Here is a 20,845-nt window from a genome sequence, read left to right as displayed (position 1 = left end):
TACTGTATGAAGGCAAATCTTCTGCAAGTAAATGGTAGCAAGCTCAAATGCTTGAATAAGGATGTAGGGGGGCTATTTAGTTGTGAAAATGATTTCTAGTTTTCTATCCTCAATTCTCTATAAGATCTTTTGTTTTCCTAATGCATAGAAAATTTGGAAAATGCATTCAAATATTAGAAACATAGAAAACTAATTCCCAATCTAAAAAATTGAATCACGCGTGTTCAAAAAGGGAGAGATGTTTTAATTTTATTTGTGTAACTTGTGTTAGATAAGAAGATGGAGATGATTTGGGGAACATGTTTGGGAAACTGCATTTTTCAAATCTCCAAATTAATAAAAAAAAAACATGTTTTAATTTTATATGTTTTTATTATTTTCTTTATATATTATTATGCTTACAATTTATGTATTTATATAACTAAACTAGAGGCTAAATTCCAGCCCAGCCTACCCACCAATAAACTCAGTCAAAACTTATTAACTATGTTTGAGATGTTTTGTGTTGTATGTTATTTAGATAATGATTTTGTGTTGGAAATGTATATGTTGTATAAATTTAGGGAAATCCTATACCCACAAATAAGTTTGACAAACAACTCTCACAAATTGACATGGTATACATAAATTCATAATAGTTATATTCAAGTTCATAATAGTATTATCCAAAATTAATGATAGTTCATAGTAGTGAGTAGATTTATTGTTAATTTTAGGTAGAACTATCATGAATTCGTATAAAACTATCATGAAACCATGTCAATTTGTAAGGATTGTTTGTCAAACTTGTTTGTGGATACAACATTTTCAGAAGATTTATATAGTTGAAAATGTTTTCTAAATCTATATATATATAGTTAGTTATTTATTTCCTTGTTACATCATATACATTAAATTTTGATTTAAGAATTTGAGATAAAATTGAATATATATTCCTTTAATTTAAATTAAACTGGTAAAACCGATACCCATTACCCAATGGATGTGGGGATGAACGAATAAATGCATTGGGTATGGATAAGGGTACTGGTTTTAGAATTAAGGTATGAGTAAGAGTTAAGGTATATATAATTCGTATTTGATTCGTTGCCATCCCTACCCCTCGGTATCTAAAGTATTTTGCTGTTAATTGTAATTTTTGTAGAGAATTTTGGTTCGTATTTATGTAGACAGGTATTTGTTTTTTAAACAACATAGTGTATTTATGTGATGGTTACATGCAAAGCAGGCAGTGAACATAGGAAGGCAACTGCTGAGCGCCAACTATCACTTCGCATTCAGGATATTCAAAGCATTTCTTTTCCTTGGTGTTCTTTCAACCATAATAATTCTGTCCATCCTCTGTAAACTGTCGTTGAAGGACCTAATCGTGTGTTGTTTGGCATTTCTGCCTACGGGATGGGGTTTGATATTGGTAAACGCTCTTAAGTCCCTTCTCTTTGCTTCATCATCATCTACTTACTTGTTGGTTTTGTCTGTCTTTTGTCTTTGAAACAAAAGAAGAGAAGGGGAAGCAAAAGCAGCTGTGCCTAACCGGTGTGTTTGTTGTTTTGGGGGGTTTTGTTTAGGTTGCACAAGCCGTGAGGCCCAAGATTGAGAGCACCGGATTGTGGGACTTCACCCAGGTCATTGCTCAAGCTTATGACTATGGGATGGGGGTTGTCCTTTTTGCACCCATTGCTTCTTTGGCATGGCTCCCCATCGTCTCAGCCTTCCAGACTCGGTTGCTTTTCAATGAGGCTTTCAGCCGGAGTCTGCAGATTCAACTGGTTATTGAAGGGAAAAAGAACACATAAGTTCCTAAGAACACATCTCAGAATAAACACAACATTTTGTACAGTCCATTCATTGTAAATGTGGCTTATTGTTATTATAGATGGCATGGCAATAAACACAGACAGTATATCACAATTTGATTCTTATACAATATACATACATACATACATACATGTAAAAACGTTTTGTTTATAGTTCAGAGTAGAGCAGAGCAGTGTAGGTGGATTTCTCAAGCAAAAAGATCAGCACCTCGTTTACATTTCCTTTCTGGCCACGCTATAGGTACATCATTGTGTACATTTTGGACTATACAATGCATCACAAATGACAAAAATACCTCTCGCCCCTCATCGTCTCGCCTCACCGCCTTGAGTGAGGGATATTTTAGTCGTGTGCCTCATCACCTTGGGTGAGGGACATTTTAGCATCATTGTGTAGCCCAAGATGTATACAATGATATACCAATAGCATTTTCCTTTCTCGAGAGGCAGAATAGTGAGCAAGAGGTGAAATGGGCATTTTCACCCCTTATACACTGTTTCCATCATGTCTGCATCATCAGATCTCAAGGTGTAGACTATAGAAAGTCTCAATATTGGTAAGTTGAATATACGTAATGAGTAAAGCTATTTATCTAGATTGGAGATATCTCAAGTTTAATTGGTACATTTTTATTGAAAATTGAATATGTGCAATGTAAATAGACACATGTTAGCTTGCATGAAAACGGATACGAAAAACGTTTTTGATTAGAAATGAAAATGAGAAAATGACATTTTTTTGAAAAAGTAAGAAACTGAAATGCATGATAAAGTGTAAATTAAAAAATATAAATATAGGGTTTTTTTACAAATATAATTTTATAAATATATTATTTTATAATTAAATAATATGTATATATATTAGATATATATTTTATAAATATATAATTTAACATATATACATACATATACATATATATCATCATTATATATATATTTTTTTATTTTTCTCTTCACTCTTTTCAAGAAACTTTTTTCTCTTATCTTGTCTCTCCTCGAGAAACTTCATCTTTCTTCTTTATTTTCCCTTTCTTTGCCGCATATGCTCTTCTTCTCCAGCAATTTGTTTTTGTTCCTCTTCCCTTCACCACCAGCTAGCCGCCTCACCTCTTCCCTTCTTTCGTCGCCTATGCTCTTATTTTCAGCAATCTTTCCTTATTCCTCTTTCCTTTGTCGCCAGCCAACCGCCTTACCTTTCACTGCTACCTTTCCTCTCATCGTTGACCACCATTGCATCCTCCTTCATTGTCGCCTTTCAACGCTGGAAACGTGTTTTCGGTCATTTTATGTAATTTATGAAATAGTCCTAAAACGTTTTGCAAATTACAGAAACAGTCTGAAAAATATTTCAGGCATTTTTTTCATTTCTAAAATGAGAAATGTTTCAAAAACAACGTTTCCCAACCGTTCCCATGCTTTAGAGCTTATATTTAATAATTCACAAATTATACATATTAAATAAGTCAATTGACGATTGATAACCTCGTGTATTCAAAGAGTTTTAATTATCGAGTCAAATTTGGAGGCATCTTAAACAATTACTTCAATCCCTAAAAGAACAACTTAAATGGTCAAAACAAGATTTGAGGATGGTTTAATTAGCAATAGAAGATTATTATTTTGTCATCAAAAGGTTTAAAAGTTAAGTTGGGAAAGTATATTATCTACTACTTTTTCAGTTCTTTATTGATTAAAAATATTTTAGAGATATAGATAAATTAAATGTTCTTCATAGTATTTATCAATTTTAATACCAACATTAAATAAAATAATACCTTTGGAAAATTTGAGGTTTGAGTTTACTTGTCACTCCACCAACGTTGTCACCTCAAATGTCAAAAGAATTAAGGAAACTTTTAAAAGAAACTAAACCAGAAACTACGTAACTAATGACAAACAAACTTGTCAAATGACAAACAAACTTGTCAACTATAAATTAACAAGAAGTATTAACAAAAATAGACAGATATTTTATTACTTTGCTGAAAATGATATGCCCTGAAAATTGCACTTATATCCAGCAAAGGAGCAGATACAAACATTTGGAGCAAAGTTGGATTTGAATCAAGGCAAAAAGATAAGTCGGGCCGCTCAAGACCGAGCAGGTGAAGACCCACTCAATCATATGACTGAGTGAGTAGGGGGTCCTCATCCCTCTCTCTCTTCTACCCTTCAAGACATGAAGAAGCAAGGCCACCCACATGATCGTTTGACCAATTGGGCACCCACATGATCATTTGATCGATTGGGTGTCTCCCACTCACACCTCATCTTCGGATACACGGTCCCGAAACTCTTAGGACGGTCATGAAACTCTTGGGATGAGCTGCGAAACTCTCGGGATGGACTGCGAGACTCTTGAGATGGCCACCACATGCCCCCTATCTCCCTTCTCTATAAATAAAAGGCCTCGCCCCTACCTTAGGTACGCTCTCTTTGGCACTTTAAGTACATTCTTGCACTCCCGCTCTCAAGAACTAACTTAAGTATCGGAGGGTTTGCGTGAGGACACCTACTCGCACCCCTAATTGTGTGTTCGTCTTACAAGTCTCTCAATCATCAAGACTCTCTCGGTCATCAAGGGTCACTTGATCATCAGAAAACCTCCCGTCACATCCAAAAAAGTCTCCAACTTATCAAGTCTCCCGTTCAAAAGATCACGAGTCTCCCGTCTCTCAACATACCCAAAACTCTCATAACACTTGATATGACGAGACTTTCAGTTTTCAAGACACTTGGTGACGAGACTCAAGACTCTCAAGACACTTGATGACAAGACTCTCAGCTCTCAAGACACTTAGTAACGAGTCTCTCAGGAACCACAAAACTCCTAAGACTCTACACTCTTGAGACTCGTGTGATCAACCGCATGTAAATTGTATTCTCTTACGATTAAAAATAGATTATTGTATTTTGACAATAACAGAAATATAAAAAATTAAGTTAAACATGACAATGTAAAAAAGTTCAAAAGTTAGAAAAATTAAAAACACAATTAAAGTTTCATTTTTTTATTATTAACACTATTATTATTATCAACAAAAAAAATTTAACCTTTTGACTTACCAAGAAAGAAAATATTTAATTTTATGATTATAAGCATCATAAAGTATATTAATTGTCACACTTAGATTAATACTTTAACTTAAGAACTAAATTAAATAAATTGAAATAAAAAATCTTGATCAAAACTGTTATGTAAAATTTCAAGCACTAAACTGAAAATAAGGAAAAAAAAAACCACTAATTCTATTTAATAATAATAAATTAATGTGATGTGTTTCCAAATAATAAATTTGATTTTTAGGGTTTAGGGTTTGATTCGGCAGAAGAGAGGAGTGAGTGCAGAAGAAAATGATTTTACGTTCAACAGTTGCGCGCGTCGCAGAAATTGGGTATTCGACTCCTCAGTCTCCATTGATTCGCCGAAGCCTCCTCGTCCAGCGAACTTGCAGAATCAATCGTCGTTCAATCTCATCATCGGAATCAATACTCGCCCACAAAGATTGGTTAAGCCCAAACGAGCTCGTCAAGATCTTCCAGACTCTGGGAAACCCTAATTCTGCCCTCTGCGTGTTCAACCAAGCCTCCAAGCGCAAGGACTATAAGCCCAACGAAGCGCTTTACACTGTCGTCATCAACAAGCTTGCGCTGGCCAAGGACTTCGATGGCATTGAAGATGTCATGAGAAGAGTCAGAGTTGAGCGAAGCTGCAGGCTTTCTGAAGATTTCTTCTATAATGTCATCAAGATTTACGGCCATGTAGCGGGCCGTATAAACAGAGCAATCGAGACGCTTTTTGACATGCCCAAGTACAATGTTTGGCCTACGGTTAAAACCTTCAACTTCGTGCTGAATTTGCTTGTGAATTCGAAACAATTTGATATTGTTCATGAGGTGTATATGGGTGCCTCTAAGTTGGGTGTTGAGATTGATGCTTGTTGTTTGAATATTATGATGAAGGGGTTGTGTGGGTGTGGGGATTTGGATGCTGCATTCTACGTGCTCGACGAATTTCCTAAACAGGGTTGTAGGCCGAATGTGAGAACATATTCTACCTTAATGCGTGGCTTGTGCAAACGTGGTCGAGTTGAGGAGGCATTTGAGTTGTTTGAGAGGATGGAAATCGAGGGCATAGAACCCGATACGATTGCTTTTAACATATTGATTTCGGGGCTTAGGAAACAAGAGAGAGTTGAAGAAGCATTTGATCTTTTGCATAAGATGAGGCTTAAGGGGTGTGACCCGAATTTGGGTTCTTATCAGGAGGTTTTGTACGGTTTACTTGATGCCAAGAAGTTCCTCGAGGCAAAGGATTTTATGGATCAAATGATCTTGGGGGGTGTAAATCCGAGTTTTAACTCCTATAAGTTGGCAATTCAGGGACTCTGTAACCAGAATCTAGTGGAAGATGTTGATTGGGTTCTGAAACAAATGGTGCGGCATGGTTTTGTACCAAAGATGGGAATGTGGAGAACTATTCTTCAGTGCTTGTTCTCCAGACATGGCAATTGTATCAGTTGTTCTTGTGAAGAGGTTCTGAAAAGTTATCTTAACTAAAACAGAAGTCATGAAGTGCACTTTTCTTGGTGATGAACAATGGAGCAAGCTTTGGACTCATCGTCCTTGCCTAGAATACGAGATAGTGCAGAGCCAGCCAGCTCTGGATTATACAGTGCATTGTGGAGCAATGATAGAGTTGCTCCTTTGCAACTAACCGGCAGGTTATGGAGTCTGAGTTACGGAAACTTCTTTGCAAAATAATGGCGAAGCTGTGGAGAAAAAAACGACTCCCACTGACCCGAAGGGAGTTTTGGATTTTCATCAAGATGATGGCAAAGTTGATGCCACTAAAGGAGGCTGTGGGTCGGTCTAGCTTGTGAAAAAGAACTGAAACGATCATTGTTAGTTTGTTAAGTTATCAAATCTGCCAAGCCTCTTCTAGCTTCCAGATTTCCCCGTTTTCCAGCGCTAAATTTGATTTAATTAAGTGCAGAGTCTGAATCCACCATGAAGAATGCAGCATAAGACGTGGTGCAGAAGTCACTATTGGCTGCAATCAAACTCCTCCGCCTGTGAATGAGTAATTAATCCCTTCAATGTTTCTCTTATTTACTATCGATTCTACATTTAGATAGAGGAGTAAGTATGGTTGCATTTCGTAGTTAACAGTCACTGTAACACTCTTTGGATCAAACATGGTGAAGTAGACAATAGCTGAAGGTCTAGAATTTTTAAAATTAATCCCACTTAGCCGTTATATTTTAATGCACTAGAAAGTCATTGAAAAAAATAATCTCCTCTTATACCCTCTAATTTTGGGTGGGGTTGGGGGGAGACAGGGATGGGATTTAATTTGGAAGAAGAAGAGAGGAGGAGGACGATTGGGTCCTCCCCTAGGTTGCATTGACACTACACAGACACAGGACAGGACAAAAATCAAAAAACCTAGCGCCCGGGACACAGACACAGACACAGGACACGACAAAAATGGCATGGGGACTCAGCAATATATATATATATATATATACGCACATATTATTATTATTATTATTATTATTATTATTATTATTATTATATAATTGTAAAAAAATGTAATTCATAAATTTAAATTCCACATAATCATACGAATAATTAAAATAGTTACAAAAGAATTTATCATGAAATCTGCAGGAAGGAGATATAAAATACAAATTGTTCATTAAATTTCAAACTTCACCAAAAATTGTAAAATTATTATTTTCTAAATTTGTTGGCATGTTATTATCGTTTAAAAATAATAAAGACTCAAGTTTAGGCTCATAAAAGGATAGATTTGCAAATTGTAAAATCACAACATCATCCATGATCTTATAGGCATCTCTTAGTGAGACCCAGAGAGCCAGAGTTGGCGGTGACCAATGAATCACAGAGACTCAAAGTCAAAGACGACGAGTCGCTGGGACTAGAGACAACAATTGGAAGACGACAAAGAGACTAGACCTTGGAAGTCTAGAAGACTTCCGGCGAGTAGCAGAGACTCAAAGATGGTTCAGTTCGCTTTTCAAATTTGGTTCTTTCAGTTATTTTAAATCGGTTTAGTCTCCTTATTAAAAAAAAAAAAAACTCAAAATAACTTAATATATCTAAATGTTAAAAACGATGTCGTTTCTTTACTTTATTATTTTTGTTTTTTATTATTTTTTCTTTTTTTCTTTTTTTGGGTTTTTTATTTGGTTTTGTTTTTCTATTTTTTAGTTTTTTTTAATCTTTTAATTTAAAATTTTATTTCATCGATTCAATTTAGTTTTTAACAGAGTTCACTTTATTTGATTTGAGCTTTGGATCAGGCTCACTCCTAGTTCTTACAAATTAAGGTTCTTTTTAGGGGCAAGCGAACAGCACCAACAATAAGAAAGCGTATAACCTCAATAAGCCAAAATCTTGTGTAAGATTAAGCCTTAAGACTTATTTTAATGAAAATAGAGTTGGATCAAATTGGGTTTCTATTTATAATAATACAATTTTTTTGGCGTACAGAATGTTAAATTATTATTATATATAAATTCTAAAAAAAATTAAATTGGTTTTGTATCCCTTGAAGCTTTTCCTGCATACCTGATGGTTGCTTTTTAATAAAGGTGCTTCTTTATTTATCAAAAGAAAATAATTTATTATGTTTGCATATTATATTTTTATATATATATATAAATCGACTCAATTCAGGTTTAGACTTTAAATAAAAACTTCAAGTAAATCACTAAAACATATGATTTATAAACTATTACATAGAGTTTTGATTTCTTAAGCAACATTAATGTGACAAAGTAAATATAATAATATTATAGAACTTACTCTATCAAATTGTTGTGTTGAAAGAATTAATGGAGTAAATTCCATATCATTATATTTGAATTATCACATCAATATTACTTAATATAAAATAAACAACATTAATTAAGAAATTAAAATTCCTATTACATGTATCTAAATTTGTATCAATGTACTCTAACCACTAGCATATATAAGATTGCGTTCTCTTTAATATTTTCAAGTCATTTTTAATTTTTGATTTTCTAAATTAATGGAAACACGTTTCTTTTCTATTTTTAAAAATGTATTTTTGAAAATAAAAAAAATTATAAAAAAACTTAAAACAACAAAAAATTATTTTAAGTGTTTTCATCCAAAACAAACTCTAAACTCAAAACACATTTATTTATTCATATTTTATTATTATAATAGAAAAAATATTACAAAATTCATTAACTTTAAAATACATATATTTTTTTAATAATATATTAACATTAAATATTTCTAATTTACTGAATAATAAAATTTATTAAATAAAATATTATTAAAAAATTATTTTTAAAATTTTAAAGAGAACGCGTTTTCTAATTTTCTATTTTAAGAAATAATTTTCAAAATAACAAAGAGAATGTGTTTTTAATTTTTTAAAAACAAACTACCAAAAAGAAAACTAAAAATAAATTCAAAATTCAAATCCAAAAATTAAAAAGTAAAGAGAATCCAGCCTAAATTTTTTTAAAAAAAATTCACCTTTCTTATTTACTTTTCCTTCCAGCAGATCTGACTAGTTTGGTTACCATCTACCTCTTCCAAGCACCATATCTCACATGCAGCAGCAGCAGCAGCAACAATGGTGCCCTTTGAGAATGTGGCTTTTCTAGCACAAGATTTTCAACTAGAAGATGAGAGAGAGAGAGAGAATTAGTAGAAGTAGCCAAATGAATGATATCTATCACTATAATTTCTGAGCAAAATTCACAAGTTAGGGTTGTGGGGTGGAAATATTTTGGAATAATAATTTCCCAAACATGAATGTAATCACTCACTCATAAATCATCGCATGTAAACTATGAGAAGAAACGATATCAACAACCAAACCTAGCATGAAGTTCCTGTCTAGTTGGAGCGATCTAAAAGATGCAACTAGATTGAGCATTGCCTCATCATCTTCACTCGAAACAAAATTCAAAAATTTTGACTATACACTAGCACATACAAGATTTCTACAAGGGAGAGATCTCATCTGTCATCTATTCTCCAAATTTTCCTCTGAAATCTTTGGTTTTGGGAACTCCTTAACAACTAGTGTATCGTCATTTTCGCTGGAGCTAGCTGATAAGTAGACACCCATCGCCCCATCATCTCTGGGATTGACCTGGTTTATTGGATCCCGAATGTTCATTTTGAAATTATTTTGATTATCTTGGTCATCAAGTTCTCCGGGTTGATAAGAATCATTACCATAGCTGGATATGTCTCTGGAAACAACTTGAATCCCTCTGGAAGTTGGAAATGATGATGGAGAAGATTCTTCATCAGAAGAAGACTCTGACTGCACAGATATCTCTCTCTCCATCAACACTGACCCTGAATCACCTTGGTACTTCTTTGACCATTTATGAGAAAGTGCATTCCTGATGCCACGGGCAGATTTCCCCGCATGCTTAAAGATGCTCTTTGCCATGTCCTTCACATGCGTCTTGTGTGAGCTCTCCATGTCACTTCCTTCTGGATTCCCCATACCTTCTGACTTTGGAACCTCCACGGAAGGCTTGTCCTCCTCTATTGTAAGCTTCACGCCAGTGTCCTCTGTATTGACTGGCTTCAGATTAGGATGTGGAGATGAAACTGGCTCTTCAACGCTGCTGGATATGTCCTCTTTTCTGCAATTCTTCTGAAATATGGAACCTATATTGTGCAGGCTCCTCAGCACTTTGTTCGATGGACTTCCCTTACTACCTTCCTGGGCTTCATCAGTGCTGCTACTGTCATCAATATTGCATCCCAAAGCTAATGTTTTGAACCTTCCCCTATGATCACTACCCTCCCCATGAATTTGTGCGTCAAGAATCCTCCTCCTCCCCTTTCTAGGCTCCCACGTTTGTGGAACTTCACTCCCTGGGTGAGGGGCCCATATCCCAGTTTGTTGTTGCCCTTCAATGTTAATGGGTTCAAACTTATCTGCTGCTTTTGTTGCCTCCTTGGACCATCCACATGAAATAGAACCCTTGTCAGAAGTCTCATTTGCAGCGATATTTTTATCTGTATTGTCACTGAATGATTCATTGTCGGTTGGCTGATCTGGTCCCTACACACATAGGTTTATGATTAGATCACAATTCGCACTCAGGTTTCACAGAAAACAAGAAATTGTTTAATTATAGTTAAGACAATTATGATCTAATTTTTGCTTCTAATCGATTCCTTTTTAAATAATTTGTTGGGAAAATTACACTAAACTCTCAACGTCTAACAGCATGTATCACTTTCTCCCCTTGTGTAAGTTGTAACACACTAAACCTATCATTTTATATAGAATCTCATTTTGCCCTTCTTACAAACCTGTTAGTTAATATTCACACAACTTTCTGAAGATAAATAATAAAATAAAAAACAAGATAAATAATAAGACAATTTCAATTCTTTCATTGGCATTTTTTTCTTTTTTTAGGCTCAAACATGAGGAATAGACTGTCTGCAATATAACACAAAAATGAAACAAGACCAGATGGCATGTCACAAAGCACCTTAGAAATGCTTCCTACTTCACTGAAACCCAATTTGGATTGGACTTGGAAGCAATTACTGAGTGATTAATTGTGCAGGTAACCTTTTAGAAAGGAAAGGGAGGTGAAATGAGGAACTAGGAAGCATAAGGCATGCAATCATTTTAAATAATTTCCCTTTCCTTTCATTTCTTTTCAACTTTGGGTGGAAAAGTAAATGGTTTACATTTTATACTTTTTAAATGTCAATTATAAGCTAAGTTTTACAAGATAATTATAAAATTTACCATATACCTTACTCATTTCACTTCATATCCTATTTTTCTGACCTCCACTTCCTCATGCTGAAACAAACAAGAAAATGCTAAAAAATTTCATTTTTATCACCTTTCCTTTGCTTTCCTTTATAATTTATACTTTCCATCACTTCAATCCGAATAATAGGGTAAAACCCCAGGAGAGAGAGAGGTAAATACCTTTTTATTGACTTCAACAGTTATGGCAAGATGCAATCGGCCTGTTGTGATGTTCTGAAGAGGCAACCACATGTCGTGTCTTTGCCCGCCCCTAAGGTTGCTGATTGTTATTGAACAATCTCTGTGAAAGAATTGAGTTGGTACATCGAATAACAATTTTCCAAAAGAGTCCATTTACAATCTGGGCAATTAAATCAAGAGTCTGAACAAGGTCCCAAGTTTTACAGCACATAATAGATTAAAAGTCAGCATGATCTTTGTTGAATTAATCAAACAACAGTAAGCACAAAAAGAAAAATTCAAGTCTGATCCCTATTTAATTCATCGATTAACAGTTTTGTTACAGTAATAACTTCAGCAAACACACTAAAATCATCAAATCAAACAAAATTTCCCAACATTTCAGATCATCCTGTGAACAGTCAAAATCCAGGTTAAAAGTAGTAGGCAATAACTAAACTTTCAGAAGCACAATTCAAAATGTAATCTCATACTTGGTATGTATGTGAAACATGTCTCAAATGGCAATGATGAGCGAGATACCATGCAGCTTGCATCTTCATAAATCAAAAAAAGTATGGTGCAGAATCCGAAACAGAAAAACAAGAGTAATCTTGATCACTCAAACCAAATTCTCAATATGCAAATTCAAAGTCTCATTAACAATACATCACTAAGGGGTTTATATCGACTAGAGACCCAGCTAATTAGGAAACATATCAAAGAACAAATCCTATATCCTAACTAGAATCCTAAATCTTTGGAAATATAATCTTATATAATCTTTCTAAAACTAATTAGGAAATAAATAAACAAAATATTCCAAACCAAATAACAAAATATATTAATATCTTCTAAAACACTTCATATCTTGTCCCCCATCAAATAATCTCAAAATTTCCTAGATGTCTCCAATTTTTACTTGACCCATCATATTGATGGTCAAATATAGAAGTTGAACTTGAGATATCTTCTTGCAGGTTTAGGACTGTCAATTGTCCAGGGTATTCTTAAAGGTGCTGAATAAACCTCAACCTAACGTCCCAAGCACGTGAATTTGAAGACTTCAATATTTAGCTGAAGTTGTAGAAAACCATGTGCGAAAATATAGAAACAATTAGGCAGTTAGGCAAAATAATAGGGAAAGTTAATTAATTCATTATATAGTTATTTGTTTTCCTAAATTAGGCAGTTTTTTCTGTGTTTTAACTATCTCCATAGGGATAGTTACCATTTATAATATATGTGTGTGTGTGTCAAATCCGAATAATAGATTAAGGAGTTTTACAGTCCAAACTTCTTCATGGTATCAAAGCATTTTTTATTAGAAAATTATCATCCCAATGGTGTCCTTCACCACAACAATCTCTGCTTCTTCCTCTCAAGTTCATGCTGTTCCTAGTTCTAATGGACATTCGATTACAATTTTCATAAGCACCAGAGAAAAAAATGACTATTTTAATGGTGAAACCCCTAAACCGAATTCAACAGATTCGAAGTACAAGACATGGAAGGCAAAACACAATATGATAATGTCATGACTTGTCAATTCCATGACTAATGAAGTCAAAGAAAATATCATTCTCCACGAGATGACACAAGAAATTTGAGATGCTGCAAAGAAGACGTATTTCGACACTAAAGATATAGCAAAGGAGTTGTCAAGCCTCTTAGTCATCCAATATTTTAGTCGTCTAACTAGATATTAGCAGCAACTCAACATGTTCAAAGTGACTTAAATAGACAAGCATTTCATAAAAAGAAAAATTGAAGGTGGATTTCCAACATACCAAGGATCTACCGGCAATGTTCAAAAAGGCGGCTACCTAGGCATCGCTAAGGCGTTAAGCGGCCCCTGGACGCCATAAATTCATGCTAATCAGCACCCTAGGTGCCGGGACCGATTAACCGGGCCCAATCAATGCCTAGGCGGCGCCTAGCTACCTACGTTGCCTAATTTTTTTTTTGCAATTCACTGGCCAAAACGTTTTGGCCAAAGCACAAAACAACGCCATTTGGCCTAATCAGTAAAATCCCCAAGGAAATCCCCCCCTTCCCCTTCGCATGATACTTTCCCCATTGGTGCCTTTTAGTTGTTGGACAAACTTGTGAGCTGGCACAATTTACACATAACGCATTGCAAGATTATGTTGCATTATTACTGCTTCTGCTTTCTTGAACCCAGAATAGATCTACAATAGTTTGTTTTCTCAGGCCTAATTCCATTATTTTACTTGTCTTTCCAACTTTGATTTACCTAGAAATAACATCAAAAAGTTAAAAAAAAGAAAAAAAAAAGGCAATTTTCCTAGGCTCCACCTAGGCCCTAGTCTAGCACCCGACTAGTGCCTAGAGCATTTTAGAACACTGTTTATTGGAGACTACCTACTGAAGACTCAATTTGAAGATGTGAAAATCCAACTTGGGCTTACTTCATATTTGCAACCTAACTTGAGGGGTGTGTAGAAAACCGTGTACAAAAATATAGGAACAGTTAGGCAAAATAATAGGGACAATTAGTTGATTCATTATACAATTATTTATTTTTCTAAGTTAGACAATTTTTTCTGCATTTAACTGTCTCTATAGGGGCAGTTACCATTTGTAATATATATATCTTTCCAATCCGAATAATAGATTAAGAAGTTTTACAGTCCAAACTTCTTCAGAAGCCTTTCCTCCAAATAGAAGATATACCACATCCATAAAAGTATGATATCCCACATCTATAAAAGTATGAGACGATAAATTTGTTCACACAGATATAAAACTATCTTTGTTGTATGACCCAAAATGTTAGGCAATTTAAGTACCAACATGAACATAACTAAAATGATGATGTTACTGTTGGAAATCATATCAATCAATTAATCATCTTGCTTCCCACAATTGTGGGATTCTTCCTATAATTATGGCTTGGCTCTTGTACATATTTGATTCCAGATGTTCTGCTTTCTATTCATAGTTTCCTATTTTATTCTTTCCTATTTTGCAATTCTTCTCTCGTATACAAAGGGTGATTGACCCTACTGTAAATATATGAAAATCATTACAGTTTCTATAGTTACAATGGATATGAAATTCATATAAGAAAAGACAAAATTAGAAATGAGATTTTTTTGTAATAGAGTGGTGCATATGGAAGATAAGATGCACCGAGATGTGATTAAGATGGTGTGGAAATGTTATAAGAATGGTAGATGCACTTGTGAGGCAAGTAGATGAAATGGACAAAGTTTGCAGTAAAAGAGGTAAAGGAGTACCGAGGAAAACTTGGTGGAAAGTCGCTAAACATGACATAAGATATAGTGGTCCTTTAAAGGAGGTGGCCATGGATGGAGACAGCTGGAATTTAGAACTCATGTAGCCAATCCTACCTAGTGGGATGAAGGTTTGTAAAAACAAATAAACAATATGTAGATTCTTTTTGACATAAAATAAAAAATTGTTGCATAAGACTACAGTTATTATGCAATTACTCAAGGGTATCATCAACAAAATGTCTTTCTGACATAAAAGCATAAACAATATATCAACTTCAATGGAAGGAAAAACGAAAATAAATAAATGATGTGCTGTTCTTTCTGATAGAATAAAAACATGTTGCATAACACTGCAGCTATTATGGCTTACCCAAGGGTATCATCAATAAAATGGTCTTTGTCACGCACTTCAATAGTTAGCACATTAGGCAATTCCCATGTACAAATGGGAACCTTAAATGCCTCACGCCATTTTGGAGCCAAAGTTTTCCTTTGCGTCTTAGTCCTGAATCTGTAAGGACCAAGTTTCCCTTTTACATATGGATTAGCTGATCCTGAAAGAAGTTTCATTTATTATGCATATGCAAGGAATACATGCCATGGTGTCAAAACATCAGCATTATACTTTACACCAACCATTTAAATCTGATGGCTTCATGTCAGCTGCTTCAATAATTTCCACCAAGGCATAACCAACTGGCTCCTTCTCATCCACAGAAAACCAATTTTCTGACATAGAAATCCATATAATTCAAAGATCAGAAGGCTACCATTTAAGCTCACAAACACCAAAAAGAAAAAATGATTGTGTTGCATAAGACAGGCATGTAATTAGTAAAAACAAGCTCCATAGAAGTCAGAGAAAGGTTAGTGTCCGCTGCAGTAGCAAAAGAAGCAAAGAGCAATGTGTTGGGAAAAAAAGAAACAGAGAAGAAAAGAACAATAAACTTCTTCCTATCCATTAAATTACCCCCTCCCCCTTTCCCAGCAGCTTAATGAATCAACAATGCTACAAGCTTATCTACTGCAGTTAGTCCTGGGATCAACCCATGCACATTAGGAAGCACATTCACCATACAAATGAACGCAACCAACAGAAAAAATAGGCTGAAACTTCTAGGTTTGGCATAAACTGGCCCATGCTCTGGCAAAAGGAAAAAATACCATTATGGCAATGCAAAAACATAAACACTCCCTTCTTTCCACAATCATACCACCCTTACCTTCGCACACTTGTGGAATTATCAGCATTTCAAAATATAAAATATTCTGTTCATTTTTGCATTTCATTTGAATTGATTTTCTGAATTTTAGTTTTCTAGGACACAAAACCAGTCAAGATTACAGAGTATTGTGGAAAAATATGGCAATATCTTTCATTGAATTGGTAGACACGGGTGGAGCTACATACAGCCCACCCAGGATTTTTTAAAAAATGCTATTATATATAATAGTTTAATAATTTTTTAATTTTTTTTTTTTTTTTGAATACCCACTAAGCCACCTCACCCACCCAGCCTTCATATTCTCTCTCTCTCTCTCTCACCTACTCGGACAATCGGATGCCCCCATTGCCACCAGGCACCGACGTCTCCTCCACCTCACCTACTCTCTCTCTCTCTCTCTCCACCACGTCTCCTCCACCTCGCCCATCTGCGTCGCACTGAAGCAACAATCCACCCAGCCTCCCGCCCAAAAATCAACGTTTGATCTTCGATCCGACCGTATTTTTACTGTCAAAGTGGCCCCGATCTACAAGTAGGTAAGTCTTTTAGTTTTATTAGCAATTATTTTCAGCACAGATCCATGATATATACGTATATATGCACATGTTGGGTTTGGCCAGAAGTTTAATCTTAGATCTACAAAGATTCAGCCGTTGGATTTTGTTGGTTTTGGGGATGTTGGTCGATAGGGATAAGGGTGTCGAGTGGTTGCCTCTGATCGTCGGAAACCACCGATCATGGTGGCTGGTGGCAACTGTCAATGCGTTTACGCGTGTGTTGGTTTTGGCTAAAAGTTTAAGCTTAGATTTACGAAGATTCGGCTGCTGGATTTTGCTTGTTTTTGGGTATATTGGTCGATAGGGATAAGGGTGTCGGGTGGTTGCCTCTGATCACCGAAAACCACCGGCCACGGTGGATGGTGGCAACTAACAGTGCTTTTACACATGTTGGGTCTGATCAGAAGTTTAGGCTTAGATCTACAAAGATTTGACCGTTAGATTTTGTTGGTTTTTAGGTATGTTGGTTGATGGGGATAAGGGTGTCGGGTGGTTGCCTCTGATAGCCGGAAACCACCGGCCATGGTGATTGATGGCGACTGCCAGTGCGTTTACACGCTTTGGGTTTGGCCGAATGTTTAAGTTTAGATCTACGAAAATTCGACCTTAATTTTGTTGGATTTTGGGTATGTTAGTCAATGAGGATAAGGGTGTCAGGTGGTTGCTTTTGATCATGGAAAACCACCGGCCACGATGGCCGGTGGCGACTACCAGTATGTTTTTTCAATTCTGGCCGAAAATTAAAAAAAAAAAAAAGATATACAAAAATCTGGCCCACTTGTTTTTTGTGTATAACCTCCCTTGACCCTTTTTTTAACTATGTTTTAATTAAAGAGATTAATTTTTTTCATTTTCTATTACAGATTTGCTAATTTGGAGATCAATGATTGAACGGTACTCTGCCATGAAGCTTGTCAAGACTTGGTTGCGCAATCGAATTGGAAATTAATAATTGAACGACAATTTAATTGTATATATTGAAAAATAGATAACAACAACATATCTAGCCTTTATCCCACTATGTGGGGTCAGCTACATGAATTCTAGACTTCTATATGGGTTACGCCCCAACAGATAGTTTGTCTAGAATTCATATTTGAATCCGACTAGGCTTTACGCTGGTTGTCGACTACCTAACGCAACCCTCCTCCTTTATCTGGGCTTGGGACCAGCAGTGGATAACATCCCCTAGCGGAGTAATGATGAAATGAAGTTTCAACACTATCTTCATATGGAGAAATTTCATGAGATGGTGGTAAATGAAGATAATTGATATAGTTGTGTTCCATCACTTAGTTATTATACGACATTAAAATATGAAAATGCGTCGAGAACGATTGTATAATTTATTGATATCTATTTTTTTAATATTATATTATTTTAAATTTTTCTGTGCTATTTAATTTTTGTCCACCCTATCTAAAATTTCTAACTCTGCCCTTGGGTAGACATATTATATATATATATATATATTTATACATAGGAAGCTTCCCTAAATATGGAAACAAATCTCCCAATTGAGTAATCTTCTATTTACAGTAACAAACATATAATCATATCCTAATTACAACTTTAAATCAACAGAATATTGATTAATCACACATAATCAAAGCCTTGATTTCTCTACCTTGATTCACAATACTCCCTCTCAAGCTGATGCATAGACATTGTCCATTCCCATAAGCTTGTGAAAAACCAAACTATTGAATCCCTTGGTTAGAACATTAGCTAGTTGTAATTCACTTGGTATATAAGGTGTGCAAATAAGACCACTGTCCAACTTCTCTTTAATAAAATGTCGATCCACCTTAATGTGTTTTGTCCGTTCATGCTACATAGGATTGTGTGCAATATTGATGGCCGACTTATTGTCACAATAAAGTTTCATAGGGCTATCCCACTTGAGTATTAGATCTTCCAAAATAATCTTCAACCATCACAGTTCACATATACCCCATGCCATTACTCGAAATTCTGATTCTTCACTCGACCTTACCACGACAGGTTGTTTTTTGCTCCTCCAAGTAACCAAGTTTCCTCCCAAGAAAGTACAATATCCCATGGTAGACCTCCTATCAACTATCAAGCTTGCATAATCAGCATTAATGTAGGCCTCTAGAGTGAGCCCCTTTTTTGAATAAAATTCCCTTTCCTAGAGTACTCTTGAGGTAGTGCAAAATTTTGAAGGCCACTTGCAAATGAAGTTCCTTGGGTTTGTGCATGAATTTACTTACTATGCCAACGACATAGGCTATATCCGACCATCGTGTGAGATAGGTAAATTAGCATGTCGACCAACCTCTGATATGCCTCTTTGTCTATGTCTCTATCTCCCTCAGCTTCACTAAGTTTATGATTAGGGTCAATTGGAATGCTAGCTGGTTTGCAAGCCATTTTTCCTAAGTATCCTTTAGCTACCAACCTAGCTTTGTATCTTTCAAGTGTCCCATCTACTCTATACTTGATTGTGAAGACCCATTTGCACTCAACCGGTTTCTTTCCTTTTGGTAAATCAACAATCTCCCACGTATTATTCTTCTCTAGGGTTTGCATTTCAACATTCATAGCATTCCTTCAATTTTCACAGTTTAAAGCCTCTGATAATGGAATGGATCCTGCATGTATGTCGGTAAGAAAGCTTCTATGAGATGGAGAACATCTTTTAAAGGATATAGAGTGAGAGAGTGGATATAAGGGATGTTTTGTGCACTCTCTAATTCCTTTCCTTAGTGCTATAGGCAAGTCTATATCAGTCATGGAATCAACATGAGAAGGTGAGCCAAGAGATATTACCTTATTTCTAGAAGTTGGATCTAATGATGGGTGCAACCTTAGTTTGGGTTCTGGATTAGTCCTTGAGTAAATCTGGGAAAACCATTGGTCAATAGTGGCCTTTCCCCCTTTAGTTTGGAAACCTAGTTGTAGAGCTGTGACAGGAACCTCGATAGAGTTCCAATAACAATCCAATATCAATAGTTCCCAAATCCTTTCAACAGAAAACAAGAATGAAACGGGGCATTCGAGAGGCCCTAACTCTCCCAATTCTCTATCAAAATTTAGCTACCACACTCTCCCTCTTCCCCTCCTACTTATACCTCTCCCCGCCACCACTCTAACTGAATTCCCCATTCACATGCTAATTATTCCCTCAGCCATGTAGATTACATTTCTACCCCTCCCATGCGCACATGCTAGTTGTTACACCTGCATGTGCGGACCCCCCCTTACACCCATCTTCATGCCTTCGGCTGCTTGCTGTGTCTTTGATAGGTTCGATGCACCGGCGGCCTATCATTACTCTCCTCCCGAACTTTCACCTTGTCCTCAAGGTGAAAAGCTGGAAACTGTTGCTGAATCATGTTGTAGGGCTCCCAAGTTGCCTCTAACGATGGTAAGCCTTTCCACTGGATCAAGATATCCAGCCCGCGTAAGTTAGAACCCTTTCCAGGTCGAACTCCCAGCACCGCCTCTGGTTCAACCTTCATTTCTAAATCAGCCTGCAGCTGGAGGGGAATTTGCACCCTTGCTCCCACCTCACCCTTGGCCTCTCTCAACTGGGACACATGGAAAACTGGGTGGACATGGCAGTGGGCTGGTAGTTTAAGTTTATAAGCCATTGGTCCCACCCACAAACTGCACATCCCTTCTTCTTCGGTCAGCCCCCCTCTTCATGATTACTTGAGCTCTTACCAGCTGGTCTTTGAGTTCTTCCAATGCTAAATCCCGCTCCAACAGTTGTTGTTTTACTACAGATACCTGGGTTGACCCCTTGTCAAACCTGATCAAGGTTGGTGGTTCCCTCCCATAAATAGCTTGGAAGGGAGTAACCTTGGAAGCAATGTGGTATGATGTGTTATACCACAATTCAGCCCATGGCAGCCACACATACCACCCCATAGGTCTTGCTGATGCAAAACAACGCAAGTAAGTCTCTAGGGTCCGGTTGAGGACCTTCGTTTGCCCGTCCATTTGTGGGTGGTAGGCCGTA

The 20,845-nt window shown here is 36.0% G+C and overlaps 3 protein-coding genes across 5 annotated transcripts in view; 2 read left to right on the top strand and 1 right to left on the bottom strand.

Annotated features, from left to right (window-relative positions):
* Nucleotides 1–2,179, top strand: part of LOC127810833 (putative callose synthase 8) — a 71,891-nt gene extending 69,712 nt beyond the window's left edge. Inside the window, exons 40-41 of one of the 2 annotated variants that reach the window (XM_052350397.1) lie at nucleotides 1,229–1,414; nucleotides 1,569–2,179. In XM_052350397.1, coding sequence (XP_052206357.1) covers nucleotides 1,229–1,414; nucleotides 1,569–1,796 — 414 coding nt within the window. In that variant the 3' untranslated portion in view covers nucleotides 1,797–2,179. The remainder of the gene's footprint in view (nucleotides 1–1,228; nucleotides 1,415–1,568) is intronic. The other variant, XM_052350398.1, reaches the window with a different exon arrangement.
* Nucleotides 2,180–5,128: 2,949 nt separating this feature from the next.
* On the top strand, nucleotides 5,129–7,262 carry LOC127810957 (pentatricopeptide repeat-containing protein At3g14580, mitochondrial-like). Its single transcript, XM_052350601.1, has one exon. It carries the CDS (start codon nucleotides 5,172–5,174, stop codon nucleotides 6,375–6,377), a length of 1,206 nt encoding a protein of 401 aa, XP_052206561.1. The 5' UTR covers nucleotides 5,129–5,171; the 3' UTR covers nucleotides 6,378–7,262.
* A 2,278-nt stretch (nucleotides 7,263–9,540) lies between these two features.
* LOC127811564 (C2 domain-containing protein At1g53590-like) overlaps nucleotides 9,541–20,845 on the bottom strand; it is a 38,487-nt gene continuing 27,182 nt past the window's right edge. For both annotated transcript variants that reach the window (XM_052351541.1, XM_052351542.1), the window contains 4 exons: nucleotides 15,711–15,803; nucleotides 15,445–15,628; nucleotides 11,812–11,932; nucleotides 9,541–10,917 (listed from right to left, as the gene is read on the bottom strand). In XM_052351541.1, the coding sequence (XP_052207501.1) occupies nucleotides 9,856–10,917; nucleotides 11,812–11,932; nucleotides 15,445–15,628; nucleotides 15,711–15,803 (1,460 nt within the window). In that variant the 3' untranslated portion in view covers nucleotides 9,541–9,855. The remainder of the gene's footprint in view (nucleotides 10,918–11,811; nucleotides 11,933–15,444; nucleotides 15,629–15,710; nucleotides 15,804–20,845) is intronic.

The sequence above is a fragment of the Diospyros lotus genome, chromosome 10 (assembly GCF_014633365.1).
Source record: "Diospyros lotus cultivar Yz01 chromosome 10, ASM1463336v1, whole genome shotgun sequence".
Lineage (NCBI taxonomy): Eukaryota > Viridiplantae > Streptophyta > Magnoliopsida > Ericales > Ebenaceae > Diospyros > Diospyros lotus.
The sequence above is the reverse complement of the archived record's forward strand: the minus strand, read 5'-3'. Positions and strand labels throughout refer to the sequence as shown.